Below are 14,929 nucleotides of genomic sequence, written 5' to 3' on the forward strand. Positions count from 1 at the left end.
CTTTATTTTGGGATCTTGTTCCTGTTAGGCTGGTATGTGTATAGCCTTTTGGACTTCATGTTACGGTGTTTGTTTTTGTTGTATGTTTATTGAGTATATAAACATGTACGCTTTTCACGCTGCACCTTGGTCTGACCCGTCTCTCAACGATCGTGACAGAAGATCCCACCAAACGAGGACCAAGCAGCGTGCCCAGGAGGAGCAAACACCCTGGACACAGCGGGAGGCTACGTTGGTAGATGTCCTCCTCGGTTGGGGGAAAATCACAGAGGAGGAGGCCGTCCGTTACGGTAAGGCAATGAAGGAGGAAGCCCGGGTAGGAGATGATCAACGGCGACATCAATGGTACCGGCCGAAGAGGAAGCCCGAGAAGCAGCCCCCAATAAAAAAAATTGGGGGGGCTCACGGGGTGGACGACGAGGCAGCAGGAGGCCGTGAAAGGGCTGACTAGAGAGGAGGAGGCCGCTATTTTAGAGGTCCTCCAAGACCTGCGGATCCAGAGTCTGAGAGAGGAGGCCACCACGTTACGGGGGCTGTTAGCTCAGAGGGAGCAGGAGTTATCCGTTCAGAGGGAGGCGCTACAGGAGGCTCAAAGGGAGAATGAAGTAGTGGAGGCAAGGAGAGAGGAGCTGGTCAGGCAACAGATGGAGCGTGTGTTCATAGAGGAACCTAGGTGTGCGGTATGTGGTATGTGTCGCCAGTGCGCATTCATAGCCCAGTGAGTCCTGTGCCAAAGTGGGCATCCAGCCAGGACGGGTTGTGCCAGCTCTAAGCTCCAGACCTCCAGTGCGCCTCCACAGCCCGGCACGGCCCGTACCTGCTCCTTACACCAAACCAGTGGTGCTTGTCGCCAGCCCGGTACTCCCCGTACCTGCTCCCCGCACCAGGCCAGCGGTGCGTGTTCCTAGTCCGGCCCGGCCCGTTCCTGCTCCTCGCACCAGACCTGTGGTGCGTGTCCCCAGTCCGGCCCGGCCCGTTCCTGCTCCTCGCACCAGACCTGTGGTGCATGTCTCCAGTCTGGCCCGGCCCGTTCCTGCTCCTCGCACCAGACCAATGGTGCGTGTCCCCAGTCCGGCCCGGCCCGTTCCTGCTCCTCGCACCAGACCTGTGGTGTGTGTCCCCAGTCCGGCCCGGCCCGTTCCTCTCCAGGTTCGGGGTCTCCCACACCAGGTTCCAGACAGGGCTTGGTGCATCGTGGGAGGAAGGAGAGGGGAAGCATCGCGCCGAGGTCCATACCAGCGGCGCAACGGGGAGGCAGAGAGGAAGAAGTCGACACGCCCGGAGCCGGATCCGCCTCCGAGGCTGAAAGCCCACCCGGACCCTCCCCTAATGAGTCAGGTTGGTGCGGCCGGAGGATGGTACTGTCACGCCCTGGCCTTGAGAGGCCTGTTGTCTTTAGTTGGTTTAGTCAGGGCGTGAGGATCTATGTTAGAATTTCTATGTTTAGGATCTAGATGTGTATTTCTATGTTTGGCCAGGTGTGATTCCCAATCAGAGACAGCGGTCGCTCATTGTCTCTGATTGTGGATCATACTTAGGTAGCCATGTTGCCTACCTTTATTTTGGGATCTTGTTCCTGTTAGGCTGGTATGTGTATAGCCTTTTGGACTTCATGTTACGGTGTTTGTTTTTGTTGTATGTTTATTGAGTATATAAACATGTACGCTTTTCACGCTGCACCTTGGTCTGACCCGTCTCTCAACGATCGTGACATTGGACTGATCAAGTTACTTTCAAAATCTTAGCTAGCAAGCTAGACAAGCAGTCATCATCATGAATCCCGTCGACAATCTACTGGCAAATTCTTTTCAATCCTTGTCATATAAATTATTGTCAAGGGGTGCTGAAGGTGGGTGTGGTGCATGAATCAAGCGCAGGACGCAGAAGCACAGTCCAAAAGACTTTAGTGCAATATTCACGTAGAAAATAAGCACAATAAGCCCAAAGGCGAAATCACGGCGCACACAGGCGTCAAACAAACGGCGCACTAACATGTGCGAAAAACCTCTCCAAAACACTGGAGGGAAGTACGTAGCTCCAACACGAAAACAGAAGAGCAATCACACACAAAGACAAACACAACCAACGAGAACTAAATAGGACACTAACGAGGACTAACAAGACACAGGTGTACAACATCAAGACAAAACCAAACGAACATGAAACATAGATAGGTGGCAGCTAGTACTCCGGGGACGACGACCGCCGAAGCCTGCCCGAACCAGGAGGAGGAGCAGCCTCGGCCGAAACCGTGACAATTATAGATAAAAGGTATTGGTGCTCATCGGCCATTGGACATAAACATTACACAACAAGTCGGAAATCGCCAATTCAACAATGAGGGGTTTGGAAGGAATCAGTGGCTAACTGCAAATGTTGCAAAGCAATCATTATTTTGCTTCCCTCTGCCTGCTATTCGGTGGAGAGGGTGTGTGGTCCAAGTCTGGGTTTAAGGATTTAAAACGTTGTCTGAAATGGTCTCTTTTCCAAGATTAAAAGGATAAACATTCACTCGCAACACCATGGGGCAGTAAAGGTTGAACGCATTGGCCATGCTGTCAATCCAGCATGACTTCTGCCGCATTCAAAACAACTGGAAACTCGGAACTGGGAAATATCACACTTCAGTGAGTTCAAGACAATTAGGAACTCTGAAAAAAACTAGCTCCGACTGGGAAAATACGGTTTAAACGGTCATCCAACTCGGAATTCCAAGCCGGGAACTCTGGCCTCTTTCTAGAGCTCTGACCTGAAGATCACTGACATCATGATTCAACCTTGTTTTTTTCAGAGTTCCCAGTTGTCTTGAAAGCACCTTTGATGACAACATTTGCCCACAAGAAAGACCGCCGCACCACCTTCCTGTTCAAGTGAGCACAGCACAACAACGGTGAGTTCAGATATGTGCTTTTCTTCACGAGGAGGGGATACTATATAATGTTGTTGGGTCTGTAACCATGTTTGCCAGTAACAGTCTCTTCCCATTCAAATATTTGTTTTCAACAAAACGTTCAGTAATAGACCCATATAATTCCAGTTGATATTGCGAGAGTTGTTTTGTTTGCGCAATGTGTCGGTATATTGTCTATAAAATTGGATCCTCGTGAATGTATTTTCCTTCCTTTTTAGACCACATAATAAAATACTTAAAATGGTAGGCTAACCGCGTCTCTCTCTCTCTCTCTCCCTCTATCTGAATCTATTTGAATTTCAGTCGGTGGCCATTTTGAAAGTGCTGAACGAATAGGCCTACCTCGTCACAACTCGTTTGCTTGCACTTGCTTAAACTTAGAGCTAAGTGTCAATGATATAAGAACAAACATTATGAATTTACTGAACATAAATGTAATGTTGGTGTATGGTTCAAAGGTCAAAACTTATGTTGGCTTTTGTTATTATTGAAGGACAATGAGGTTCTTATCGACTTACACAAATCCACAAGGAGTCAGTAGAAACCACATCTGTTTAAGCAAGTCAGCCATATCTTTTAAAAAGTCAGTAAATGAGGCTGAATTAACTGCTTCACTGACAGACAAGGCTCCGCTGACAGCCAGGTGTAGCGTTGGTAAGGATTCACTCCATGGTGCTGAAAGGAAAGCTCTGCTGTCGGGACAGCTTTATGTAGGCCCTAACAGTTTGTGGGCACCGTTTGTCACCGTTATAGTGCAATTAATGTATTGTTTAGTGTTGTGTTGTGTAGTGGCTTTGCTGGCATGCATCTAAAAATTGTTTTTGAGTTTCCACCAACAAGAATTACATGCTAAAATCGCCACTGGGTGGCGCCCCCTGGTGTGTAAAAATGCAGCATACTGTGTAGTGCCAGGAATTTATGCTGTGTGAAACATGCCAAGCTACAAAATGTGCAAAACATAAATGTTTTACTTACAATCCATATCAAGCTTTCAAACTGTGCCATGGTTCCTCAATCCTCACCAACTCACTGGAAGACCCACACACTGGATTTGTGAAGTTCTTAGGAGTTATGGAGTATCATGAACTGATGAACTGACCTGAAGACTTAATCAAAACCTTAGGAATCAGAGAGATGAATTACATGAATAATTGGAATATGAGGGGATCTATGGAATATGAGTGTTTAACAGAAATAGTCAAAAAAGTTGTAGGAAAATAGACATGTGAGGTGGATATACAATTGAGTAACAAGAATAATAATTTGTGCCTCTGATAAAAAAAAACTCTGTTTGCAAGTTAAAATTGGTGTACGGCAGGTTTATAAAATACCCTCATTTAATTATTACTTGGAATGATGAAGAACTAGGAAACTCACACAGCTTATGTGCTACCAGGTGCATGGACAAAAGTTAACTCAATAAAATGCTAAAATAAGCAGAAGAACCCCCCCGACCCAGCCAACATGTCTCCACCCCCAACCTCCAATCCCATCCCCCCAACCCCACCCAGCCAACATGTACAACATGTGATCATGCTCGCCATAGCCGATTTGAGTAAGACCTTTAAACAGGTCAACATTCACAAGGCCACATGGCCAGATGGATTACCAGGACATGTACTCCGTGCATGCGCTAACCAACTGGCAAGTGTCTTCACTGACATTTTCAACCTGTCCCTTGCCGAGTCTGTAATACATACAGAGGGGAGAAGAACAAGTATTTGATACACTGCCGATTTTGCAGGTTTTCCTACTTACAAAGCATGTAGAAGTCTGTAATTTTTTATCATAGGTACACTTCAACTGTGAGAGACGGAATCTAAAACAAAAATCCAGAAAATCACATTGTATGATTTTTAAGTAATTCATTTGCATTTTATTGCATGACATAAGTATTTGATACATCAGAAAAGCTGAACTTAATATTTGGTACAGAAACCTGCAATTACAGAGATCATATGTTTCCTGTAGGTCTTGACCAGGTTTGCACACACTGCAGCAGGGATTTTGGCCCACTCCTCCATACAGACCTTCTCCAGATCCTTCAGGTTTCGGGGCTGTCGCTGGGCAATACGGACTTTCAGCTCCCTCCAAAGATTTTCTATTGGGTTCAGGTCTGGAGACTGGCTAGGCCACTCCAGGACCTTGAGATGCTTCTTACGGAGCCACTCCTTAGTTGCCCTGGCTGTGTGTTTCGGGTCGTTGTCATGCTGGAAGACCCAGCCACGACCCATCTTCAATGCTCTTACTGAGGGAAGGAGGTTGTTGGCCAAGATCTCGCGATACATGGCTCCATCCATCCTCCCCTCAATATGGTGCAGTCGTCCTGTCCCCTTTGCAGAAAAGCATCCCCAAAGAATGATGTTTCCACCTCCATGCTTCACGGTTGGGATGGTGTTCTTGGGGTTGTACTCATACTTCTTCTTCCTCCAAACACGGTGAGTGGAGTTTAGACCAAAAAGCTCTATTTTTGTCTCATCAGACCACATGACCTTCTCCCATTCCTCCTCTGGATCATCCAGATGGTCATTGGCAAACTTCAGACGGGCCTGGACATGCGCTGGCTTGAGCAGGGGGACCTTGCATGTGCTGCTGTATTTTAATCCATGATGGCGTAGTGTGTTACTAATGGTTTTCTTTGAGACTGTGGTCCCAGCTCTCTTCAGGTCATTGACCAGGTCCTGCCGTATAGTTCTGGGCTGATCCCTCACCTTCCTCATGATCATTGATGCTCCACGAGGTGAGATCTTGCATGGAGCCCCAGACCGAGGGTGATTGACCATCATCTTGAACTTCTTCCATTTTCTAATAATTGCACCAACAGTTGTTGCCTTCTCACCAAGCTGCTTGCCTATTGTCCTGTAGCCCATCCCAGCCTTGTGCAGGTCTACAATTTTATCCCTGATGTCCTTACACAGCTCTCTGGTCTTGGCCATTGTAGATCCAAGATGGCGAAGTAGTGCAGTTGTGTTTTTATCGTCTGTCTGTAAATAGCCTGTAAATACCCTATTTTTCGTACATTTTTCGTACATATTTCCCTATCAGACTTTTCATCCTTCTACAAGATATACTTTCCTGCAACCCGCCTCACTCAATGTGGAACGGATTCTATTATTGACTTACCTTTATCTAGAATCTAGAATCTCCAGTTGAAACTAGCTAGCCAGCTAACTAGCTACATGCTATTTGCTATTAGCCACAGCTAGCGGTGTTTCACCCAGAACATTGGATTTTTTTTCGCGGGATTAATTTTAATCACTGGACATTGATCACCGGATATTCGGCCAGTCTGCACAGCGTGTATCGACCCAGAACATATCAGTTTTTCCGCCGGAATCACTGAATCACTGGACCTTTAACTCCGGATTCATCGCTACCAGCTAGCTACCACCAGCCAGCTACAACAAAACGGACGCTGTGGTCTGGCTAATCATCCTGAGCTAGGCCCATCGCCCATCTCCCGGCTATCTACCTCTCTGTCAACCGGACGGGACCACCTAGTGTTGACACGGAGCCCCGCCGATCCTACACGACTGGTCTGCCGACGAAATCGTCTGATGTGGTTACGACGTTAACCACGAAGATTCCATCCATCTGCTAGCCCTGGCCCGCTAGCACACGCTAGCCGTGGCCTCTTACTAGTGCTTCACCACCGGACCTTATGATAACTCAGCTATACAGCTGATATCTGCTGGACTGTTCCTTTTACGGTACTACATCCTGTTTATGTTTAGCCTCAGCCCAAACATGGTTAGTTTATTGTTGTTTCGGTTATTTCTAATTGTACTATATCACTGTAGACCCCCCAGCCTAGCTAAACCTGCCTTAGATAGCTCCTTTGCCCCTCCCCCTATACACGCGGAGACCGACTCAATTGATGCCTCCAGCGATGCTATCTCTTTCATTGTTACCCAACACTTAGGTTTACCTCCACTTTACTCATATCCTTCCATATCCTTGTCTGTACATAATGCCCTGAATCTTTTCTATAACACCCGGAAATCTGCCCCCCTTTATTCTATGTACCCAACGCACTAGAAGACCAGTTCTTAAAGCCTTTAGCCGTATCCTTATTCTAGTCCTCCTCTGTTCCTCTGGTGATGTAGAGGCTAACCCAGGCCCTGCAGCCCTCAGTATCACTCCTACTCCCCAGGCGCTATCATTTGATGACTTCTGTAATCGCAAAAGTCTTGGTTTCTTGCACATAAATATCAGAAGTCTACTTCCTAAGTTTGAGTTATTCACTGCGTTAGCACACTCTGCCAACCCTGATGTTCTAGCAGTGTCTGAATCCTGGCTCAGGAAGGCCACCAAAAATTCTGAAATTTCCATCCCCAACTATAACATTTTCCTTCTAGATAGAACTGCCAAAGGGGGTGGAGTTGCAATCTACTGTAGAGACAGCCTGCAGAGCTCTATCATACTATCCAGGTCTGTGCCCAAACAGTTTGAGCTTCTACTTCTAAAAATCCACCTTTCCAGAAATAAGTCTCTCACTGTTGCCGCTTGCTACAGACCCCCCTCAGCCCCCAGCTGTGCCCTGGACACCATATGTGAATTGATTGCCCCCCATTTATCCTCAGAGTTCGTACTGCTTGGTGACCTAAATTGGGATATGCTTAATACCCCAGCCATCCTACAATCCAAGCTAAATGCCCTCAACCTCACGCAAATTATCAACGAACCTACCAGGTACAACCCTAAATCCGTAAACATGGGTACCCTCATAGATATCATCCTGACTAACATACCCTCTAAATACACCTCAGCTGTCTTCAACCAGGATCTCAGCGATCACTGCCTTATTGCCTGCGTCCGTAACGGGTCCGCGGTCAAACGACCACCCTCATCACTGTCAAACGCTCCCTAAAACACTTTAGCGAGGAGGCCTTCCTAATTGACCTGGCCCAGGTATCCTGGATGGATATAGATCTCATTCCGTCAGTAGAGGATGCCTGGTTGTTCCTTAAAAGTAATTTCCTCTCAATCTTAAATAAACATGCCCCATTCAAAAAATACAGAACTAAGAACCGATATAGCCCCTGGTTCTCCTCAGACTTGACTGCCCTTGACCAGCACAAAAACATCCTGTGGCGTACAGCATTAGCATCAAATAGCCCCCGCGATATGCAACTTTTCAGGGAAGTTAGGAACCAATATACACAAGCAGTCAGGAAAGCAAAGGCTAACTTTTTCAAACAGAAATTTGCATCCTGTAGCACTAACTCCAAAAAGTTTTGGGACACTGTAAAGTCCATGGAGAATAAGAGCACTTCCTCCCAGCTGCCCACTGCACTGAGGCTAGGAAACACTATCACCACCGATAAATCTACAATAATCGAGAATTTCAACAAGCATTTTGCTACAGCTGGCCATGCTTTCCATCTGGCTACCACTAACCCGGCCACCAACTCTGCACCCTCTGCTGCAACTTGCCCATGCCCCCCGCTTCTCCTTCACACAAATTCAGACAGCTGATGTTTTGAAAGCGCTGCAAAATCTGGACCCCTACAAATCAGCTGGGCTAGACAATCTGGACCCTTTCTTTCTAAAACTAGCCGCGAAATTGTCGCTACCCCCTATTACTAGTCTGTTCAACCTCTCTTTCATAACGTCTGAGATCCCCAGAGATTGGAAAGCTGCCGCGGGTCATCCCCCTCTTCAAAGGGGGGTGACACTCTAGATCCAAATTGCTACAGACCTATATCCATCCTGCCCCTGCCTTTCAAAGTATTCGAAAGCCAAGTTAACAAACAGATCATCGACCATTTCGAATACCACCGTACCTTCTCCGCTATGCAATCCGGTTTCCGAGCTGGTCACGGGTGCACTTCAGCCACGCTCAAGGTCCTAAACGATATTATAACCGCGATTGATAATAGACAGTACTGTGCAGCCGTCTTCATCGACCTGGCCAAGGCTTTCGACTCTGTCAACCACCGCATTCTTATTGGCAGACTAAATAGCCTTGGTTTCTCAAATGACTGCCTCGCCTGGTTCACCAACTACTTCTCAGATAGAGTTCAGTGTGTCAAATCGGAGGGCCTGTTGTCTGGACCTATGGCAGTCTCTATGGGGTGCCACAGGGTTCAATTCTTGGGCCGACACTTTTCTCCGTGTATATCAATGATGTCGCTCTTGCTGCTGGTGACTCTCAGATCCACCTCTACGCAGACGACACCATTTTGTATACATCTGGCCCTTCATTGGACACTGTGTTAACAAACCTCCAAACGAGCTTCAATGCCATACAACAATCCTTCAGTAGCCTCCAACTGCTCTTAAACACTAGTAAAACTAAATGCATGCTTTTCAATCGAACGCTGCTGGCACCCGCCCACCCGACTAGAATCACCACTCTCGACGGGTCTGACCTAGAGTATGTGGATAACTACAAATACCTAGGTGTCTGGTTAGACTGTAAACTCAACTTCCAGACTCACATAAAGAATCTCCAATCCAAAGTTAAATCTAGAATCGGCTTCCCTATTTCGCAACAAAGCCTCCTTCACTCATGCTGCCAAACATGCCCTCGTAAAACTGACTATCCTACCGATCCTTGACTTCGGCGACGTCATTTACAAAATAGCCTCCAACACTCTACTCAGCAAATTGGATGTAGTCTATCACAGTGCCATCCGTTTGTCTCCAAAGCCCCATACACTACCCACCACTGTGACCTGTACGCTCTTGTTGGCTGGTCCTCACTACATGTTCGTCGTCAAACCCACTGGCTCCAGGCCATCTATAAATCACTGCTAGGCAAATCCCCGCCTTATCTTAGCTCATTGGTCACCATAGCAGCACCCACCCGTAGTCTGCGCTCCAGCAGGTATATCTCACTGGTCATTCCCAAAGCCAACACCTCCTTTGGCCGCCATTCCTTCCAGTTCTCTGCTGCCAATGACTGGAACGAATTGCAAAAATCTCTGAAGCTGGAGACTCTTATCTCCCTCAATAACTTTAAGCATCAGTTGTCAGAGCACCTTACCGATCACTGCACCTGTACACAGCCCATCTGAAATTAGCCCACCCAACTACCTCATCCCTATATTGTTATTTATTTTGCTCTTTTGCACATAATCTCTTGCACATCTAGCATTCCAGTGTTAATACTATTGTAATTATTCTGCACTATAGCCTATTTATTGCCTTACCTCCATAACTTGCTTCATTTGCACACACTGTATATATATTTTCTGTTGTATTTCTGACTTTATGTTTTTTACCCCATATGTAACTCTGTGTTGTTTTTTATTGCACTACTTTGCTTTATCTTGGCCAGGTCGCAGTTGTAAATGAGAACCTGTTCTCAACTGGCTTACCTGGTTAAATAAAGGTGAAATAAAATTAAAAAAAAAAAAAAAATTGTGGAGAGGTTGGAGTCTGTTTGATTGAGTGTGTGGACAGGTGTCTTTTATACAGGTAACGAGTTCAAACAGGTGCAGTTAATACAGGTAATGAGTGGAGAACAGGAGGGCTTCTTAAAGAAAAACTAACAGGTCTGTGAGAGCCGGAATTCTTACTGGTTGGTAGGTGATCAAATACTTATGTCATGCAATAAAATGCAAATTAATTACTTAATCATACAATGTGATTTTCTGGAGAAAAAAAATTAGATTCCGTCTCTCACAGTTGAAGTGTACCTATGATAAAAATTACAGACCTCTTCATGCTTTGTAAGTAGGAAAACCTGCAAAATCGTCAGTGTATCAAATACTTGTTCTCCCCACTGTATGTAGCCTTAGAAATAAGGTTCATGAAATCAATAACTTGTTAACATCAGATAACATTAATATATTAGCCGTTTCTGAGACTCAGTTAGATAATTCATTTGATGATACAGCAGTAGCAATACAAGAATATAACATCTATAGAAGAGACATAATTGCTTATGGGGGAGGTGTTGCTGTATATATTCAGAGCCATATCCCTGTAATGCTTAGAGAAGATCTTATATCAAGTGTTATTGAAGTGTTGTGGTTGCAGGTTCACTTGCCACATATAAAGCCTTTTCTTTTGGGGTGTTGCTATAGGCTACCAAGTGCGAACAGTCAGTATTTAAATAATATGTGTGAAATGCTTCAAGAGGAAGCTTCTCACTGTAACCAGTGCCTGCCATCTGGTTCAGGTAATTAATCAACCTACCAGGGTCTTTACAAACACTACAGGAACAAGATCATCAACATGTATCGATCACATTTTTACTAATACTGTAGAACTTTGTTCTAAAACTGTATCCGTACCAATTGGATGCAGTGATCACAATATAGTGGCTATATCCAGGAAAGCCAAAGTTCCAACAGCTGGGCCTAAAATAGTGTATAAGAGATCATTCAAAAGATTTAGCTGTGACCCATATGTGGATGATGTAAAAAATATTTGTTGGTCTGATGTGATTAATAAGTAGCATCAGATGCTGCACTTGCTGAATTTATGAAATTGCTTCTTCCATTATTGATAAACATGCACCTGTTAGGAAACTGACTGTTAGAACTGTTAAGGCTCCATGGATTGATGAGGAATTGAAAAACTGTATGGTAGAAAGAGATGGGGCAAAAAGAGCGGCTAAGAAGTCTGGCTGCACATCTGACTGGTTGACTTACTGCAAATTGAGAAATTATGTCACTAAACTCAACAAAAAGAAGAAGAAACTGTATTATGAAGCCAAGATCAATGATATAAAGAATTGTTGAAAAAAACTTGAGTACTTTAAATGAAATTATGGGTAGAAAGACAAATTCAACTCCATCTTTCATCGAATCAGATGGCTTATTCATCACAAAACCATTTGATGTTGCCAATTATTTTAATGATTACTTCATTGGCAAAGTGGGCAAACTTAGGCAGGAAATGCCAACAATGAACAGTGAGCCAATAATGAAAGAAAAGCTTTGCAAGTTTTAAGTTAGTGTGGAAGAGGTGGAAAAATGATTGTTATCGATCAATAATGACAAACCTCCTGGCATTGACAACTTAGATGGAAAGCTACTGAGGATGGTAGCTGACTCTATAGCCACTCCTATCTGTCATATCTTTAATCTGAGCCTAGAGGAAAGTCTTTGTCCTCAGGCCTGGAGGGAAGCCAAAGTAATTCCTCTACCCAAGTATTGTAAAGCGGCCTTTACTGGTTCTAACAGTAGACCTATAAGCTTGCTGCCAGCTCTTAGCAAACTGTTGGAAAAAAAATTGTTTAACCAAATACAATGCTATTTCTCTGTAAACAAATTAACAACAGACTTTCAACATGCTTATAGGGAAGGGCACTCAACATGTACTGCACTGACACAATTGTGGGAGCTGAAGAAGATTGTGGGAGCTGTACTGTTAGATTTCAGTGCAGCCTTTGATATTATTGACCATAACCTGTTGTTGAAAAAACGTATGTGTTATGGCTTTTCAACCTCTGCCATATCGTGGATTCAGAGCTATCTAACTGTCACGCTCTGGCTCCGGGACTTTGTATGTTGAGCCAGGGTGTGTTCGTTTCGTTGTGTTCTGTTTGGTTGGGTTGTTCTATGTGGTTGTATTTCTTTGTTTGGATGAGTGACTCCCAATCAGAGGTAACGAGTGTCAGCTGTTTGGCTCGTTGTCTCTGATTGGGAGCCATATTTATAATGTCTGTTTTCACCTTGTGTTTGTGGGTTTTTGTTCCTTGTCAGTCATTGTCTGAGGACGTTACGTATCGTTTATTGTTTTGTATTCGTGTTTGCACTGTACTATTAAAGTATGTTCGCTCAACACGCTGCGCCTTGGTCCTCTCTAACCAACGATCGTGACAGAAAAACCCACCTTAACCAGATCAAGCAGCGTGACGAGGAGAGAGGATGGACGTGGGAGGAGATGATTGCGAGTCTGGCAAGAGGGAGAGAAGCCTGGGCCACGGGGAGGAGAGACCCCCAGGAAATTTTTAGGGGGGGGCTCACGACGTCGGGGCAGCAGGTGTACGGGTTAGAGCGGTGCAAAGCGTTGGCAGAGAAGGCCGCCAGGTTAGGGGGGCCACTGGGCACAGAGGAGAGGGAAAGTGTGGAGGCACGGCGAGAGGTACTGGGGTGTGTTACCAGTCCGGTCCGGCCCGTTCCTGATCCCTGCGTGGGGCCAGTGGTGTGTGTCCCCAGTACGGTCCGGCCTGTTCCTGCCATTCCCACCAAGGCAGTGGTGCGCGTCGTCAGCCCAGCCCGGCCTGTTCCTGCCATTCCCACCAAGTCTGTGGTGTGCGTCGACAGCCCGGCCCGGCCTGTTCCTGCCATTCCCACCAAGTCAGTGGTGCGCGTCGTCAGCCCAGCCCGGCCTGTTCCTGCCATTCCCACCAAGTCAGTGGTGCACGTCGTCAGCCCAGCCCGGCCGGTTCCTGCCATTCCCACCAAGTCAGTGGTGTGCGTCGACAGCCCAGCCCGGCCTGTCCCTGCTCCACGCACCAAGCCTACGAGGTGCGTCGCCAGTCCAGCCCGGCCTGTCCCTGCTCCACGCACAAAGCCTACGGTGTGCGTCGCCAGCCCAGCCCGGCCTGTTCCTGCTCCACGCACAAAGCCTACGGTGTGCGTCGCCAGCCCAGCCCGGCCTGTCCCTGCTCCACGCACAAAGCCTACGGTGTGCGTCGCCAGCCCGACCCGGCCTGTTCCTGCCACTCGCACCAAACCAGGGGTGCGAGTCGCCAGCCTGGTCCAACCCATTCCTGCTACTCGCACCAAGCCAGGGGGTGCGAGGCGTCAGCCTGGTCCAGCCCGTTCCTGCTACTCGCACCAAACCAGGGATGCGAGTCGTCAGCCTGGTCCAGCTCGTTCCTGCTACTCGCACCAAACCAGGGAATGGAGTCGTCAGTCCGGTGAGGCCCGTTCCTGTTCCACGCACCAAGCCAGGGGCGCGTGTCGTCAGTCCGGCTCCGACCAGCGGGGCTAGACAGGACCAGGGGGTACTTTGGGGGTTGGAGAGGAGGTGGGGATCAGGGCCGGAGCCAGAACCACCGCCGAGGAGGTATGCCCACCCAGCCCTCCCTTGTTTAGCCCTTATTGAGGCGCGGTCGCAGTCCGCGCCTTTAGGGGGGTACTGTCGCGCTCTGGCTCCGGGACTTTGTATGTTGAGCCAGGGTGTGTCTGTTTCGTTGTGTTCTGTTTGGTTGGGTTGTTCTATGTGGTTGTATTTCTTTGTTTGGATGAGTGACTCCCAATCAGAGGTAACGAGTGTCAGCTGTTTGGCTCGTTGTCTCTGATTGGGAGCCATATTTATAATGTCTGTTTTCACCTTGTGTTTGTGGGTTTTTGTTCCTTGTCAGTCATTGTCTGAGGACGTTACGTATCGTTTATTGTTTTGTATTCGTGTTTGCACTGTACTATTAAAGTATGTTCGCTCAACACGCTGCGCCTTGGTCCTCTCTAACCAACGATCGTGACACTATCTAATAGAACTCAATTTGTTTTCTTTAATGGAAGCTTCTCTAACGTCAAACATGTAAAGTGTGGTGTACAACAGGGCAGCTCTCTAGGCCCTCTACTCTTTTCTATTTTTACCAATGACCTGCCACTGGCATTAAACAAAGCATGTGTGTCCATGTATGCTGATGATTCAACCATATACGCATCAGCAACCACAGCTAATGAAGTCACGAAACCCATAACAAAAAGTTGCAGTCTGTTTTGGAATGGGTGGCCACTAATAAACTTGTCCTGAACATCTCTAAAACTAAGAGCATTATATTTGGTACAAATCATTCCCTATGTTCTAGACCTCAGCTGAATCTGGTAATGAATGTTGTGGCTGTTGAACAAGTTGAGGAGACTAAATTACTTGCTGTTACCTTAGATTGTAAACTATCATGGTCAAAACATATAGATTCAATGGTTTTAAAGACGCAGAGAGGTCTGTCTGTAATAAAGAGATGCTCTGCTTTTTTGACACTACACTCCAAAAAGCAAGTTCTGCAGGCTCTAGTTTTGTCTAATCTTGATTCGTGTCCAGTCGTGTGGTCCAGTGCTGCAAGGAAATACCTAGTTAAGCTGCAGCTGGCCCAAAACAGAGCAG

At 46.6% G+C, this 14,929-nt stretch overlaps 1 protein-coding gene across 1 annotated transcript in view; it reads right to left on the bottom strand.

The window, feature by feature from the left end:
• The window catches only part of LOC121537803 (tumor necrosis factor receptor superfamily member 14-like), a 34,146-nt gene that overhangs the window by 8,812 nt on the left and 10,405 nt on the right, over window positions 1-14,929 (bottom strand). The window contains exon 2 of the mRNA XM_045206930.1: window positions 3,887-4,029. Within this exon, the coding sequence (XP_045062865.1) occupies window positions 3,887-3,916 (30 nt within the window). The 5' untranslated portion in view covers window positions 3,917-4,029. The remainder of the gene's footprint in view (window positions 1-3,886; window positions 4,030-14,929) is intronic.

This window comes from Coregonus clupeaformis, chromosome 24 (genome assembly GCF_020615455.1).
Source record: "Coregonus clupeaformis isolate EN_2021a chromosome 24, ASM2061545v1, whole genome shotgun sequence".
Taxonomy (NCBI): domain Eukaryota; kingdom Metazoa; phylum Chordata; class Actinopteri; order Salmoniformes; family Salmonidae; genus Coregonus; species Coregonus clupeaformis.